Genomic DNA, 13,410 nt, shown 5'->3' with positions numbered 1-13,410 from the left:
AGTCTGAACCATACGATTACGATGATGTACGGATCTCAATTGCAGTCTCGACGACTTTACGGTGAAGGTTTGAACTCCGGAAATACGTGTTATAAATAATAAACTTCGAAATATGATTTATATTGAATTATAAAGTTCTTCGTTAATAAATTAAAAAAAAAAATACATCAAAATATAAATTTAATCAAACAAAAAAATATGTGTTCAACTAAATAATCTATCAATAATACATTTAAATATCAATAATAATAAATAACAAAAATTAAGTATTTGAAAACGGTTTCTGTTTTGAATATTAGATTCCAAATTCCAATTATAAAATAAAGTAAATTTCCTGCTCTCAAGTAGTTTTGTGTTCCTGTGTTCAATAATGTGGTAAAAAGATCATCGGCTAACGAGCAACGCCAGTCGGTACGTTTGCTTGCTATAAATATAATTATCCTAGTGATATAAAATGCGTTACTGCCAACTTTTGATTTAAATATTACTTTAAGTATATTTTTTTCTTCCAGCTTATTTGTTCACTAGCGCCTTACAAATAATTAAAACTAAGTACGTAAAAACTGTTATTAGATAATAATAACAATTAGGCGTCGCAAAATTTTATTATAAAAAGTGGTTGTTATTTATCAAAACCTTTTTGAAAAATTATATTAGTTTCATTTGTATAATAATTTGTGTAATTTAAGAATTTGATTTTGCTAGTACAAAAACGTAGTCTATTGTCTATGGGAAAATGTAATTATAAAGTGGGCACACAGCGCGACGTGGAGAAAAAATAAAAGGATTGTCTATTCGCCATCAAAATGGCGTCATCGAAGGAAACCTATTGTTTGTGTGGTCAACCATATAATATTGGACAATTTATGATAGAGTGTGACTGCTGCCGCGAGTGGTTTCATGGAAGGTAAAGTGGAAAATGATAAAAAATTTAAGTGATAATAAGTTTGCGAGTGAAAAAAAATTAAATGAATTTGACAGCACTCGGCAGTTCGGCCATCATGTTGTGATAATATGTTTTCTTAAATATTTCCGTATTTTACTCAATTTTGAAGAACAAATTAAAGTTTAAAGACTCGAGTTGTGTCTATTGAGAGTTAATAGTGCTTCTGATTGTGGTTTTAAAGTTTTATCGTTTGTTTATATCAATGGTCACCATGGAACTACCAAATGTAGAATTCGAGTTATTAGGCTTTGTTTAGAAAATAATGAAAAACATAATAAATATTTAAACATTAAAACATAATTTTTTGTTAAAGCTTACTTGCCAAAAAAATATTTTTTTGTTACGTCTAAAATAAAAAACAAAATCAAAATATATAAACAACAAAACACGTGTTTTTGGTTCAAATATAGATATTCAAAATTTTTTCCGCAGCTGTGTTGATGTGAAAATTTATCATTCGGACGATATTGACAAGTACCACTGTCCAAAATGCGCGCAGACGTACGGCCCATCTGTATGTAAGTATAAAAATTCCATTGAATTTTCCTATAAGTCATTTTATTACGCAACATAAACACATAATTGCTTCTAATGTCAATTATATTACAATTATATCGATTTTATCTTAATGTAAAATTTTGTAAATAATATTTTCTGTAGTAAAAATTGTCCCTTAAAATTTTTGTAAATCTGTCTGCTTTTTTTAATTATCTGATATTTTTCTAACTTATATACCCTTTTAAAATTATGGGTATGTTTTTAGATTAAGGGCCGTCGAATGATCTAAGCTCAAAATTTGACCGTTTATCAGCGTAATTTCGTTACAAAAAAAAAACATTAACCTATTTAAATTCAAAATTAGACCGCTTATTAACATAATTTCATTACAAAAAAAAAAAAAATAACCCAACCTATCTAACTTCAAAATGATGGCCCTTAATAAATCAAAGACTCTAGAAACTAGCCAAATTAGGATTTATAGTTCAACAGTAATATTGTTTTGTCTCATCTGCTCATGTCCGCCAGTTTGTCATATTGTGTGTATAAATATTAGATAATATATCAGTCAGTCATAATAATAATAATAATAATCAGATAATATATAGAATAATTTAATTGCCTAATGATAATTAAATGTAGGCCTAATAGTATTTATATGCAATATGTTATGATTAGGTCAAGAATAAGTAGGTAAATAATTGTAATTGAATCTCATACAATAATAAAGACAATAGGACTAAGGACAAGTTAAAACTGTGAATTATGACTTGAGGGTTGTTTTGAAGAATCAAACATTACCAATCTAATATATTGGACATATATTTTTATTAAATGCTTATATATTTTTTTTATAATTTTACTTAAATTAGCTTAAAATTATTGAATTTAATTAATTGAAATATATTAGAAATTTCCTATTTATAAAGTTAATTGTTACACACAGCAGCCAGTTTTTACAGCAAAAAATTTAAATATTTCTACTTACACGCCAAATATTGTTATATAGATTTACACCTTTTATATGGAATAGCCCTACAATTACCCACAATAAACTACTGGGAAACACTACTTTTTGAGTGGTAAAAAGCTAGATTTCAAAGAGCAACTTCTTGTAGGATTTCCATGTGTATATAGATTTAGTTACATTGCATTATTTATAAGTATACTAGCTGACCCCGCAATCCTTAATCTCCCCCCCCCCTCCCCTTCCTATAACCTAGGGATATGAAAAATAAATGTTAGCCGATTCTTAAACCTACCCGATATGCACACAAAATATCATAAAAATTGGTCCAGCTGATTCGGAGGAGTATATTAATTAACATTGTTTTATTTATTTTTTATGTCATATATTATCATTGTGTTGTGTTAGTTTGGTAAGAAGTGTGTGGGTCACGTATAAATTTCTTTCATTACATCAATTGTAGTAAAAATCCCAACGAACAATCACCGAGCGGACAGATACGAGTTAGGGGCAGAGACCCGGCCTTCACAAGCTGGGACACCGGCATGGGTCCGGGCGCTGGCAGCTCGGCCTCTCAGGCCCACCTCGGCTGCCTTGCAGAGAATGAGACCACAGAACTTTACTGAAGAATTTGTGAGGGATAATGGTATATTTTCAATATTTTATTTTTTAAAACAAATAGATCGGCAAATAAGCATACTGCTCATCTAATCTTAAGCGATCACTGTAGCTCATAGATGCCTGCAAGACCAGAAGTATCATAAGCCAATTTTTTTTAAGTGACTACCATTTTTTTAGTCTATATTATTATAGTAATAAATCTCAATTTTCCTTTTAGGCTTCACTCGGCCAGTGATTTTCAATACAATTGACGGTTTGGACATGAAAGTGCCCAATCCAGCAACATTTAACGTCAGGTCTGTGCTGAGATACTGCGGAGCTCAGTTAGAGGTATATTAATTAATTTACTAAAAAACTATGAAGAATTTTGGATAAAATGACATATAAATTTAATCTATACATATAATAAAATGGTAGGAAAGTCAAAACTGTACATTGAATATTTTTTTAAAAGAATACTTGGGGTGTGATGTACAATCGATACCGAAGTCAACAATATAGTTTTTAGAATTTTTGTCTGTTTGTCTGTATGTATGTCCGGGATAAACTCAAAAAGTACTGCATGGATTTACTTCAAATTGGCACGAATATTATTAAGCAGTCGGGTCAACATATAGGCTACATATTATCACGCTATCGCCTACGGGGAACGAGCAGTGAACCTTTATTTCTTCAACGCATTCTGCAACAACGTGTAATCTAACGACGCATAATTGAATGTTGTTATTATGTTAATAACCATGTCATAAGCTAGCTTTACACTATAAATAAAAACATTCTGTAGTATATTTAGTATCAGCATTGCACCCGTGCGAAGCCGGGGCGGGTCGCTAGTTGTCAATAAAAGTTTATCTGAAATTATTTGCAGATAGCATAATAAATGACAATTTTGTACACAAAATTAACTTCAAAGTGCTGTCCTGTAAAGTGCCTTTTTTCAATTTCGATATTATACATAGGGACAGTGGACTTCTCGAGGATGGTTAATTGTAACTACTATTTCTTTTTAGTTCCTTTTTTTTGTTTTTTATAACTTTGGCTATATTTTAATTTGTACAAAGCTACACATCTATTTGAAATTTAATTAAAATCGGTCCAGTAGTTTCTGAGATTAGCCCAAACAACATCGTGAAACGAGATTTTTATATATTATGTAGATATATTCGCTATAACTTACACTTTTACTACAAGTTCTTCTAAAATACTATTATCATAACAAACGAAGACAATATATATTATACCAGCTGCCCCCGTGACTTCGTCTGCGTAGAATTGAACAAAATAATTATTGCTCAGTTTGCAGTTATTAAATAAGAAAATAAAAATAAAACCATAACTAGCCTAAGTTACTCCTTATTATATCAGCTATCTGATAGTGAAAGTTTCATCAAAATCGGTCCAGCCGTTTTAGAGATAAGCCGGAACAAACAGACAGACAGATAGACTAAAATTAAAAAAATGTTATTTTGGTACATGTACTGTGTACATAATGAATTTAGTAAAAAGCGGTTATTTTAATATTACAAACAGACACACCAATTTTATTTATTTGTATGTATAGATTACATTATAGTAATGTAATAAATATTGTAAAATCTCTTAATAATTTCAGGTTGAAGTTATAGATGTACGTAAGCAGTCGACATTGAGAATGCCACTCGCAGATTTCGTTGATTATTTCGAGACACCGCCGGAACATAGAGATGATAAAGTGCTTAATGTATTAAGTTTGGAGTTTACGGATACCAAGTAAGTTAGAGTTTGTTGTCCTGGCTGATTTCAGGAGATATTAGTCCAGTAAAAGTAGCTGATGGAGCCATAGTCTTTAAAGAAGAAGAAGAAGAAGTCCAGTAAAATTTTTTTTTGATTAGAAAATCTATTTGCTGACAATGGTTAAGCACTGTTAAGCATATGTGTGTGTGATTTAACTATTTGTGTTTTTACAAATAATTTTTTGTACTTACATATATGTTTCAGAAGTAAAAATATTAGTTTGGAAGCCATTAATCTGAATGAATTAAATGAAAGTATTTGTTTGTACACAAATGTCATATGTAACAGCGGTCACAGGACTGGCCGTTCTGCTTCTGGTCTTGGTTCAAATCCTTCTCATGATTATTATTGGCGCGTGCTCTGTCTGTCGCAGTCTGGGCGTTAGTGCTTGTGTATTATGTTTGTTTCCAGACCCCCGAGAAGAAAGTCCTACATCAAGCATTTTGAAGCATCTATTTATTGTTACTATATTTTTTTTCCAGTATGTGCCCTCTAGTGGAGCCCCCTGGAGCCCTACGGAGTCTGGACTGGGCAAATACTGCTTGGCCATCATCAGCAGAGCCCGCCCGACCAGCGGTACAGCGCTACTGCCTCATGTCCGCTGGGGCTTCATACACTGACTTTCATGTAGACTTTGGTGGCACAACAGTTTGGTACCACGTGCTGAACGGAAGGAAGGTAATAATAATTCATTTTATTTATCAAATTATAAAGTATAATTTGTATACGCTTCTAAAAATGTAACTAAAATTATTTTAAGAATGTTGTACATGTATTTTGTGTGTATGGTTGATATACTTGAAGGTGTGTGCGTGCGTTCTTTAGTGTTTGCAGATATTATATTCTGCTTTAGTTCAAATATGAAAAATAATTAGTTTTTACTTATATTTTGGAGAATTAAGTCATGCATAACATATACCTCTAGATCAGCGTTTCCCATTTGCCGGATCGCGACCCGGTACTGGGTCTTTGAAGTAAAATACCGGGTCACAAAAAATAATACCTGCTATCGATCTATACATCGTTTAAACATATTAAGTGGATCACGAAGGGGCAGTGTGAAAATGACTGGGCCATGGCAGAACAATGTTTGGGAAACAGTGCTCTATATCTATTTCAGGATGGTTGCTTTTTATGTAATTATATTAATTTACATGTAACTTATTGTTACAGATATTCTATTTAATTCCCCCGACGTCAACTAATCTCGCCTTGTATCAGCAATGGAGCGCTGCTAATAATCAAAGCGAGAGATTCTTTGGTGATATGGTAATTGTTGTAGTTTTATTTTTAGCAACCCTATCATTTGACAGATCAGCTAGTCAAGTAAGAGATATGTGGCAAAAGGCTTTTTTTTTTATCATCAAAAAAAAAAACATTCATTATCTGATTGATTTTTTAATTATGGAATCGTTTTTTTAATTACGGGGCCCCATAAATGGTGCTTAGTTTTTATGACGTAATATTTGTTTGGGGATCACTGAAAGTGTGACTTAGTGTGACAAGGGGAAGGAAGGGTAAAAAACGATAAAATTATGCATGACATTTTTGGACGACCCTAAATGTATTCAATAAATAAATAGATAGATAAATGTCACAGATAATAAATGTAGATCGATCGATCGATTCTGCCTGTAACATCCCTCTGCTGGACATCCACCATGTTGCTCCAGTTCAGGTGTCAGACTTATTCCTTACTATAAGTAATGATCGCTATCACATATTTACGATAACCGGGACAGACGGCTTAACATGCTTTCCAACGTATGTGTGGAAACTCACAAGGACAGACATCCAAATTAGAACAAAATACAATACAAACACAAGTATCCATCAAGTACAAGTATCCATCCCGAGTGGGACTGCTATGTCAGATGATAAAATAAAAATTGCATTTCAGAAATGTGTACTATGTAAATATTATTTAATTGGTATAATTATTCCCAGGTGGAATGGTACGGTACAGCCGAAGTCGGTCCAGGTGAAACACTTTTCATACCGACCGGTTGGATCCACGCCGTCTATACTCCGTGTGATTCACTCGTGTTTGGAGGGAATCTTTTACACTCGTACGCTATTGAAATGCAGTTGCAGTAAGTCTATATATAATTGATATAATATATTTGTTTTATATGGATTCGGTTGGCTTGGGAGTTTATAAGAATATTTTTGTTAATGTAAGCAAAGCTCAGTTGTAACTAATGATATTAAATAAGTTTTACTGTATATACTTATCGAGATATACGCTTCAGCCTGTAATATCCCACTACTGGGCATAGGCCTCTTTCCCCATGTAGGAGAAGGATCAGAGCTTAATCCACCACGCTGCTCCAATGCGGGTTGGTGGATATATTCCCAGGTGTATATGATAACAACCGGGACCGACGGCTTAACGTGCTCGCCGAGGCATGGTGGGGAGACCCACTAGGACTGCACAAACACCCAGACCACGGCAAACACCTGTATGGCCAATACAAATGTTTGTCATGTGCGGGGATCGAACCCGCAACCGCCAGCGCAACAGGTACAATCCATGGCTGTGACCGTTGCGCCAACGCGGCGGCGAGATATATTCTAAATTTATTTATACTTTAGATTCTACCTCTATGTTGCGCATTTTATATTATTATTAATATTGATCTAAAGAATATAATTGTTATAGTACAGTATATTCCTCTTCAATATTTCAATCAAGCCTTCATGACACATGAGTTTTTAAGTGCTGTGACTGTTACCTATATTTTTTTTTAATCTGCTGAATTTATGTTCAAAATTGAATGAATACAAACCAATACGAATCCTTTTTTAATAAAGGAACCTTTCGTTGGACTCAATTTTACTTTTACCCTCAGGATATATGAGATAGAGAGTCGGGTGGAGACTCCAATGATGCTCCGTTATCCATTATTTGAAGCGTTGCACTGGTATGCAGCAGCGCAGTTGTTAGCGGCGTTGCGGAGACATAATGAGGAGACACAGGTTAGCTATGTAACCTTTTTGATCTTTGTGATTTTATGACCTTTGTGACCTTGTGACCTTTGATTATCATCATGAACTTTGATCTTTATAGTTCGACAGAAAAGCTTGTGAAACTTTTTGAATAAGAATAGTGTTGGAATAAAATCTACTGTCCTAAAAAGAATCAATTCAGTTAATTCATGTTTTAGAAAAGATACTAATATTGTTCAAACAATTTAATATTACAAGGTCTTTTAATGAAACTCTCAGAGGGAAAAAAAATGGTTCATGTTCAAATGAAGTGCTTAAGCACTATTATAAAGCTATTATAAATAAGATATAGATAATACCTAACAAAATTAATCTCATTATAACCCTCTTATATATAAGTTTGAACATTATTAAGGTTCTGTTGTCAAATACTTCTGTAATGATAAAAGAGTAAATATGTGTGTGTAATATTTTTTTTTATTGATTTAATGTATTACTATGCATTATTTAAAAAAAAAAAAAATTAGCATTCTACACTCCTTCTCTATATAAACTATAAGTGTGCGAAATATCATACTCCTCCGTCCGCGCAATTTTCGTTAAAAGGGGTACAAAGTTTTTGCTTCACGTATTAATATATGTATAAACGTAGATGTAATGTAAGTAAACAATGTTACAGGATGAAGATTTCACAATAAGCGAGAGTTGCGTCACCACCCCGCCGGCAGAACTACCGCCGTTACTGTTGAGAGGAATAAAAATATTAGCAAACGCTCTCAAAGAATGGCACGCTCTTAAAAGTGTAAGTTAATAAACATTTCACGCGTTTTTACCCAAATTATTATTAAATAAGTGAGAATTTTTATTTATTTTTTATTTTTTTTTTACGTCACTAGGTCGGCAAACAAGCGTACGGCTCACCTGATGGTAAGCGATTACCGTAGCCTATAGACGCCTGCAACACCAGAAGCATCGCAAGCGCGTTGCCGACCCAATCCCCAATCCCCCCAGGAGCTCTGGTCACCTTACTCACCAACAGGAACACAATACTGCTTGAAAACAGTATTATTTAGCTGTGATCTTCTGTAAAGTCGAGGTACTACCCCAGTCGGGCTGCTCCATATTTTGAGCAGGAAATTACTGCTGTGCCCTACCTCAGTTAAATTTCATTTTAAAAAGGAGACTTCAAAGAAAAAAGGTAATATTTGTCTGTTACACAATATTCATTGAAATCCTAGATCCTGATGTCTATATATCTGTGTCTAAGATAAAATATTAAGTCAATCCATATGTGTATCCTTAAAGCGTTAAGGGCCCGTCTTCCCACGAATACTCCTACTGCGTCTTGGAACTAATTGCATAATAAATGATGATTGTGACTAGCCCGTTGGCGCAGATTGTAGTGGCCCTGCTGTCTGCTCCGCGGGTTGAGGGTTCGATTCCCACCAAAGTCTGGGATATAGATATTTGTATTTATTTATGTATTATTTCTATCTATACTCATAAAAAAATATAGCATTAACAGTCGGTTGTTACCTATAACACAAGCATTGCTTACCATTAGACTAGAGGACCATTTGTATATGTTACAAGATATTTATTTATATAATATAAAATATGTTTCTTTTTAGACGGACTCGGCGAAACGTGACAATGTACCAAAGTGTCTCAATTCTGGTCAGCTGGTTCGTGAGCTGTGTAAAGAATTACGTACATTAGAAAAACGTAGCAACAGTAATAAGGATAAGGTACTATATTTATTTGATATTCAATTTATACCAGTGCTTTTAAGTTGTAAATTTCTAACGACGAAAAAAATTACCTGTGGCAGTGTTATTAAATAATAAACACGGGAAACACTTTGTTCTTTGGTATTATATATGTATTGTTTTGTAGCTATAGAGATAGATAGATATAAATAATATATTTTTATTTAGGTCTACTTTTATTTTGGTCTTTTTACTAGGTCTGTATCTGTATGGTAAGCCTTATAAATAAAACTGTATTTATACAAGAACACAGACGCAGTGCCACTTACCGTTATGAGTTTATTGTTTTATATATAAATGCTAAAAAATTTAAAAACTAATATTATGACATACATTTTCAGGACTTTAAACTTAAGAACAGTTCACCGGTAAAATCACAAAGCAAGAAAAAAACAGATGCGACACCTAAAAAATCTTTAAAACTCACTCTACCAAAGCCGATAATGCACATGACTCCGAACGGAGATTACACAGATGAAAAATTATACGCAGAAAAATATTACATCGACAATAAGGAGGTTTTATATCCAGATAGATACGTACAGGACAAATATGTAGATAGTGATGTGAAATTTGTCACCGGTGAGGCTAAACTTGTGAGTAGTGATGTGAAATACGTCAATAGTGAGATTAAGTATGTCAACGGTATACCCGACACTAAATACGTGGTCGACAGTAAAGAAATATTAACGGAGAAGTTTGCGTATCAAAGTTACGAAGAGGTTACATATCAAGAAGGGAACGGGTATATAGACAGGCAGGATAAGAAGACGTCCTTGAAGATTAAGTTGAAGTATGTTTTTTTTTTTGTTGTAGTCTCATAGTTGTAAATTGAAAGTAACTTTTGTATTCATAAGGGGAAGGCTTTGTAGATTTGGGAATGACAAATTCTTAAAACATGTTCCGTAATGTTCGAAATGTATCTAGTTAAATTGTAATTCATTATTTATAAACCATTTTACGCAATTATAGGTAACTATTACTGTTAGTAAACAATAATACACTAAGTTTTGGGGCAGTAATTATAAAGTAGGCCGTAGACGGGCAGCAGCGTCTTCGGTGCGACAAAGCCAGTACTGCGGTCACCAACCCGCCTGCCCAGCGTGGTGATTATGGGCAAAACACATGAGTTCACGTTATTTTTGGCGTAAACTTGTGGAGGCCTATGTCCAGCAGTGAACTGTATAAGCTGTAATGATGAATTATAAAGTAGCTAGTACAAGAAATGTAAAAAAAAAACGAGTTTTTTAGACCACACGACTAAAGTAACACTTACGAAACGTAACCCTCTCTCTCTTTCTATCTATCTTTACTAACATATCTTCCTCTCAACTTTCGTTCGCCTCGCCCTATCATAATTTTTGTAACGCTCTCGTCATGCATTCACCAGCTTACTCCCCTAACCCATGTCAAGCATGCATAAAGAAGTTTTAATTCGGAAAGCTAATCTAAATTCTGCAAAATTCCATTCTTAATATTACTGTTATATCTAGACAATTGTTGGCAATAGATGTATAGAGCAGCTGTCTCATGTCAAATATTGTTTTTCCAGTAACTCGCCATCGTCATCAAGAGAAGAACCCCCTCCCTACAGCCTCCCAGAACACTCGATACTAAAATCCCACCTTATAAGAGCCGACCGACTCAAACCTATACAGCAGTGGACGATATCAAAGAAAGACATTGGAGATTATCACGAAGAACAGATACTATTCACTAATGAAAATTTGCAAGCCAATATGAGGATTGAAGGACAGGATATGAATTATGGAGCAGGTAATGATTTTATTTATATTTTTTTCTATGTTATTTAGTTTTATAAACGATATCACTCATGTTTTTTTATTTTATTTTAAATATAACTAGGTTGGCTAACAAGCGTACGACTCACCTGATGGTAAGCGATTACCGTAGCTTCGCCATGACGTCTGCAACAGTAAAAGCATCGCAAGCGCGTTGCTGACCCCGTCCGTCATTCCTCCAGGAGCTCTGGTCACCTTATTCACGAACAGGACCACAACACTGCTTGAAAACAGTATTATTTAGCTGTGATCTTTTCTAAGGTAGGTCGAGGTACTATCTCAGTCAGACTGCTCCATATTTTGAGTGGGAAATTTCCTGCCCTGCCCTATTTTAGTAAAGGTTTAATCTGTATGAGTCTCGATATCATAGTGATTTCATTATAATGTTAATTTGATAATTTTCATATTAAACTAAGTTTATTACTCAATTAAATTTGTTATTAGTGTAATGTTAATGGCAACTGTGAGTGATACTATGATAATAGCTGTCTAGACTTGAGGTTCATCACAAATATTTAATTAGTTTTAGTGTGAAAAGTATCGCAATATCTAGTTATATACGTACTTGGTTGGGTGATTTTTTTTTTTTTTTTTTTTTATTTATTTATTCATATAACGAAACAATAGTACAATAAATGTATAACAATAAAAGTCAAACATTTAAATCACTGTTACATACACTTTATGAGGCTAACAATCACCTATCAAAGTTTACAAAATGTTTACTATTACTCGTAACAACATAAAATACTAAATATGACAAGATAAATGCACATAATTATGTTTTACTGTGATCTATTAATAGTAGTATCACTTTTGACAAGAAGGTAGATTTAAAATTAAAAGAAAATATCAAACAGGCAACTGCATAATATTAAGCGAACTTATCGACCAGTATGATTTACGCGATGCGAGCTACCTCGCCGCCCGCTCCCTCTTACTGTACAGACACTTGCGGGGATGTCGATACGGCGTTTGAGGCTCACTCAATTGGTCATGCGCGTGCTCATAGCAACTACTGCTATTGGATGGCGGAAACAATAGGTAGTGATGAGGCAAACGATACGTGCCGTATTTGTCGATATAAGGCAAATCTGATATTTTTGTTTTACATATATTTGAAATTAATGGATTCTTATGATTCTGAATTTTATTGTAAAATTTGTGAGTAATTTTGAGAATGAAGTTTAGGAGTAACGGAAAATTGATTTTCAAATGTAATTTTATTAGATTTGTTTTGTAAGGGGTATTAAATGAAATTTTTAAACATTTATTTTGAATGACTTGAAGTATTTGGTGGTTACTTATACATGTACTACTCCAAACGGGACAAGCATAGGTTAAGCAAGGCCTAATTAGGGTGCTGTAAATTCTAAGTTTGGTTAGTGGAGAAAGAATACTATTTCTATTGAAAATCGGGCTTAAGCACTTAACTGCCTGAGCTCCTTTAATACGTAAAGTTGAAATATGTTTCGACCAATTAAGTTTACTGTCCATAGTAATCCCTAGATAACGAACCGAACTACTCCATGGTATATTATGCCCTGCAATTGACAGTGTCCTGGTAGGAACCTTTCGTTGCCGAGTAAATAAAATGGCTTCGGTTTTCGCCTCGTTTAACTTTAGCCTCCATTTGGAGAAATAGCTATGAAGTCGATCAATGGATAATTGCAAACACCCAATAATTAAATCAATATCATTTGAAGATGTGTATGAAGCTGTATCGTCGGCAAAGCACGCCAGACTGGTTTTAGGTTGAATAGGTATATCGTTTAGGTAAAGGAGAAACAGGAAAGGTCCTAGGATAGATCCTTGAGGAACTCCGGCCGGAATAATTTGAGGAGAAGAAGCGCAATTACCAATACAGACAAAGAATGAACGATCTCTTAGGTACGACTCAATAATTTTTACTAAATTTAGGGAAATATTTAAGTTTATTAATTTATGTAACAATCCCTCATGCCAAACGCTGTCGAAAGCTTTTTCAATATCGAGGAGAAACATACCCGTTGACTGCCCCAAGTTAAGATGATGGGATATGTGCTCGGAAACTCTGGCAAGTTGCTGTACAGTAGAATAAGCGGC

General features: G+C 33.8%; 1 protein-coding gene across 1 annotated transcript in view; it reads left to right on the top strand.

The window, feature by feature from the left end:
* Positions 1-793: 793 nt before the first annotated feature.
* The window catches only part of LOC123666546 (lysine-specific demethylase PHF2-like), a 30,661-nt gene continuing 18,044 nt past the window's right edge, over positions 794-13,410 (top strand). The window contains 11 exon segments of the mRNA XM_045600659.1: positions 794-907; positions 1,379-1,464; positions 2,875-3,057; positions 3,250-3,362; positions 4,645-4,781; positions 5,288-5,483; positions 5,979-6,074; positions 6,753-6,902; positions 9,386-9,502; positions 9,865-10,316; positions 11,076-11,299. Of these exon segments, the coding sequence (XP_045456615.1) occupies positions 807-907; positions 1,379-1,464; positions 2,875-3,057; positions 3,250-3,362; positions 4,645-4,781; positions 5,288-5,483; positions 5,979-6,074; positions 6,753-6,902; positions 9,386-9,502; positions 9,865-10,316; positions 11,076-11,299 (1,855 nt within the window). The 5' untranslated portion in view covers positions 794-806.

Source organism: Melitaea cinxia, chromosome 26 (assembly GCF_905220565.1).
Source record: "Melitaea cinxia chromosome 26, ilMelCinx1.1, whole genome shotgun sequence".
Classification (NCBI taxonomy): Eukaryota; Metazoa; Arthropoda; class Insecta; order Lepidoptera; family Nymphalidae; genus Melitaea; species Melitaea cinxia.
Note: the sequence above shows the minus strand (reverse complement) of the source record. Positions and strands in the feature narration are given on the sequence as shown.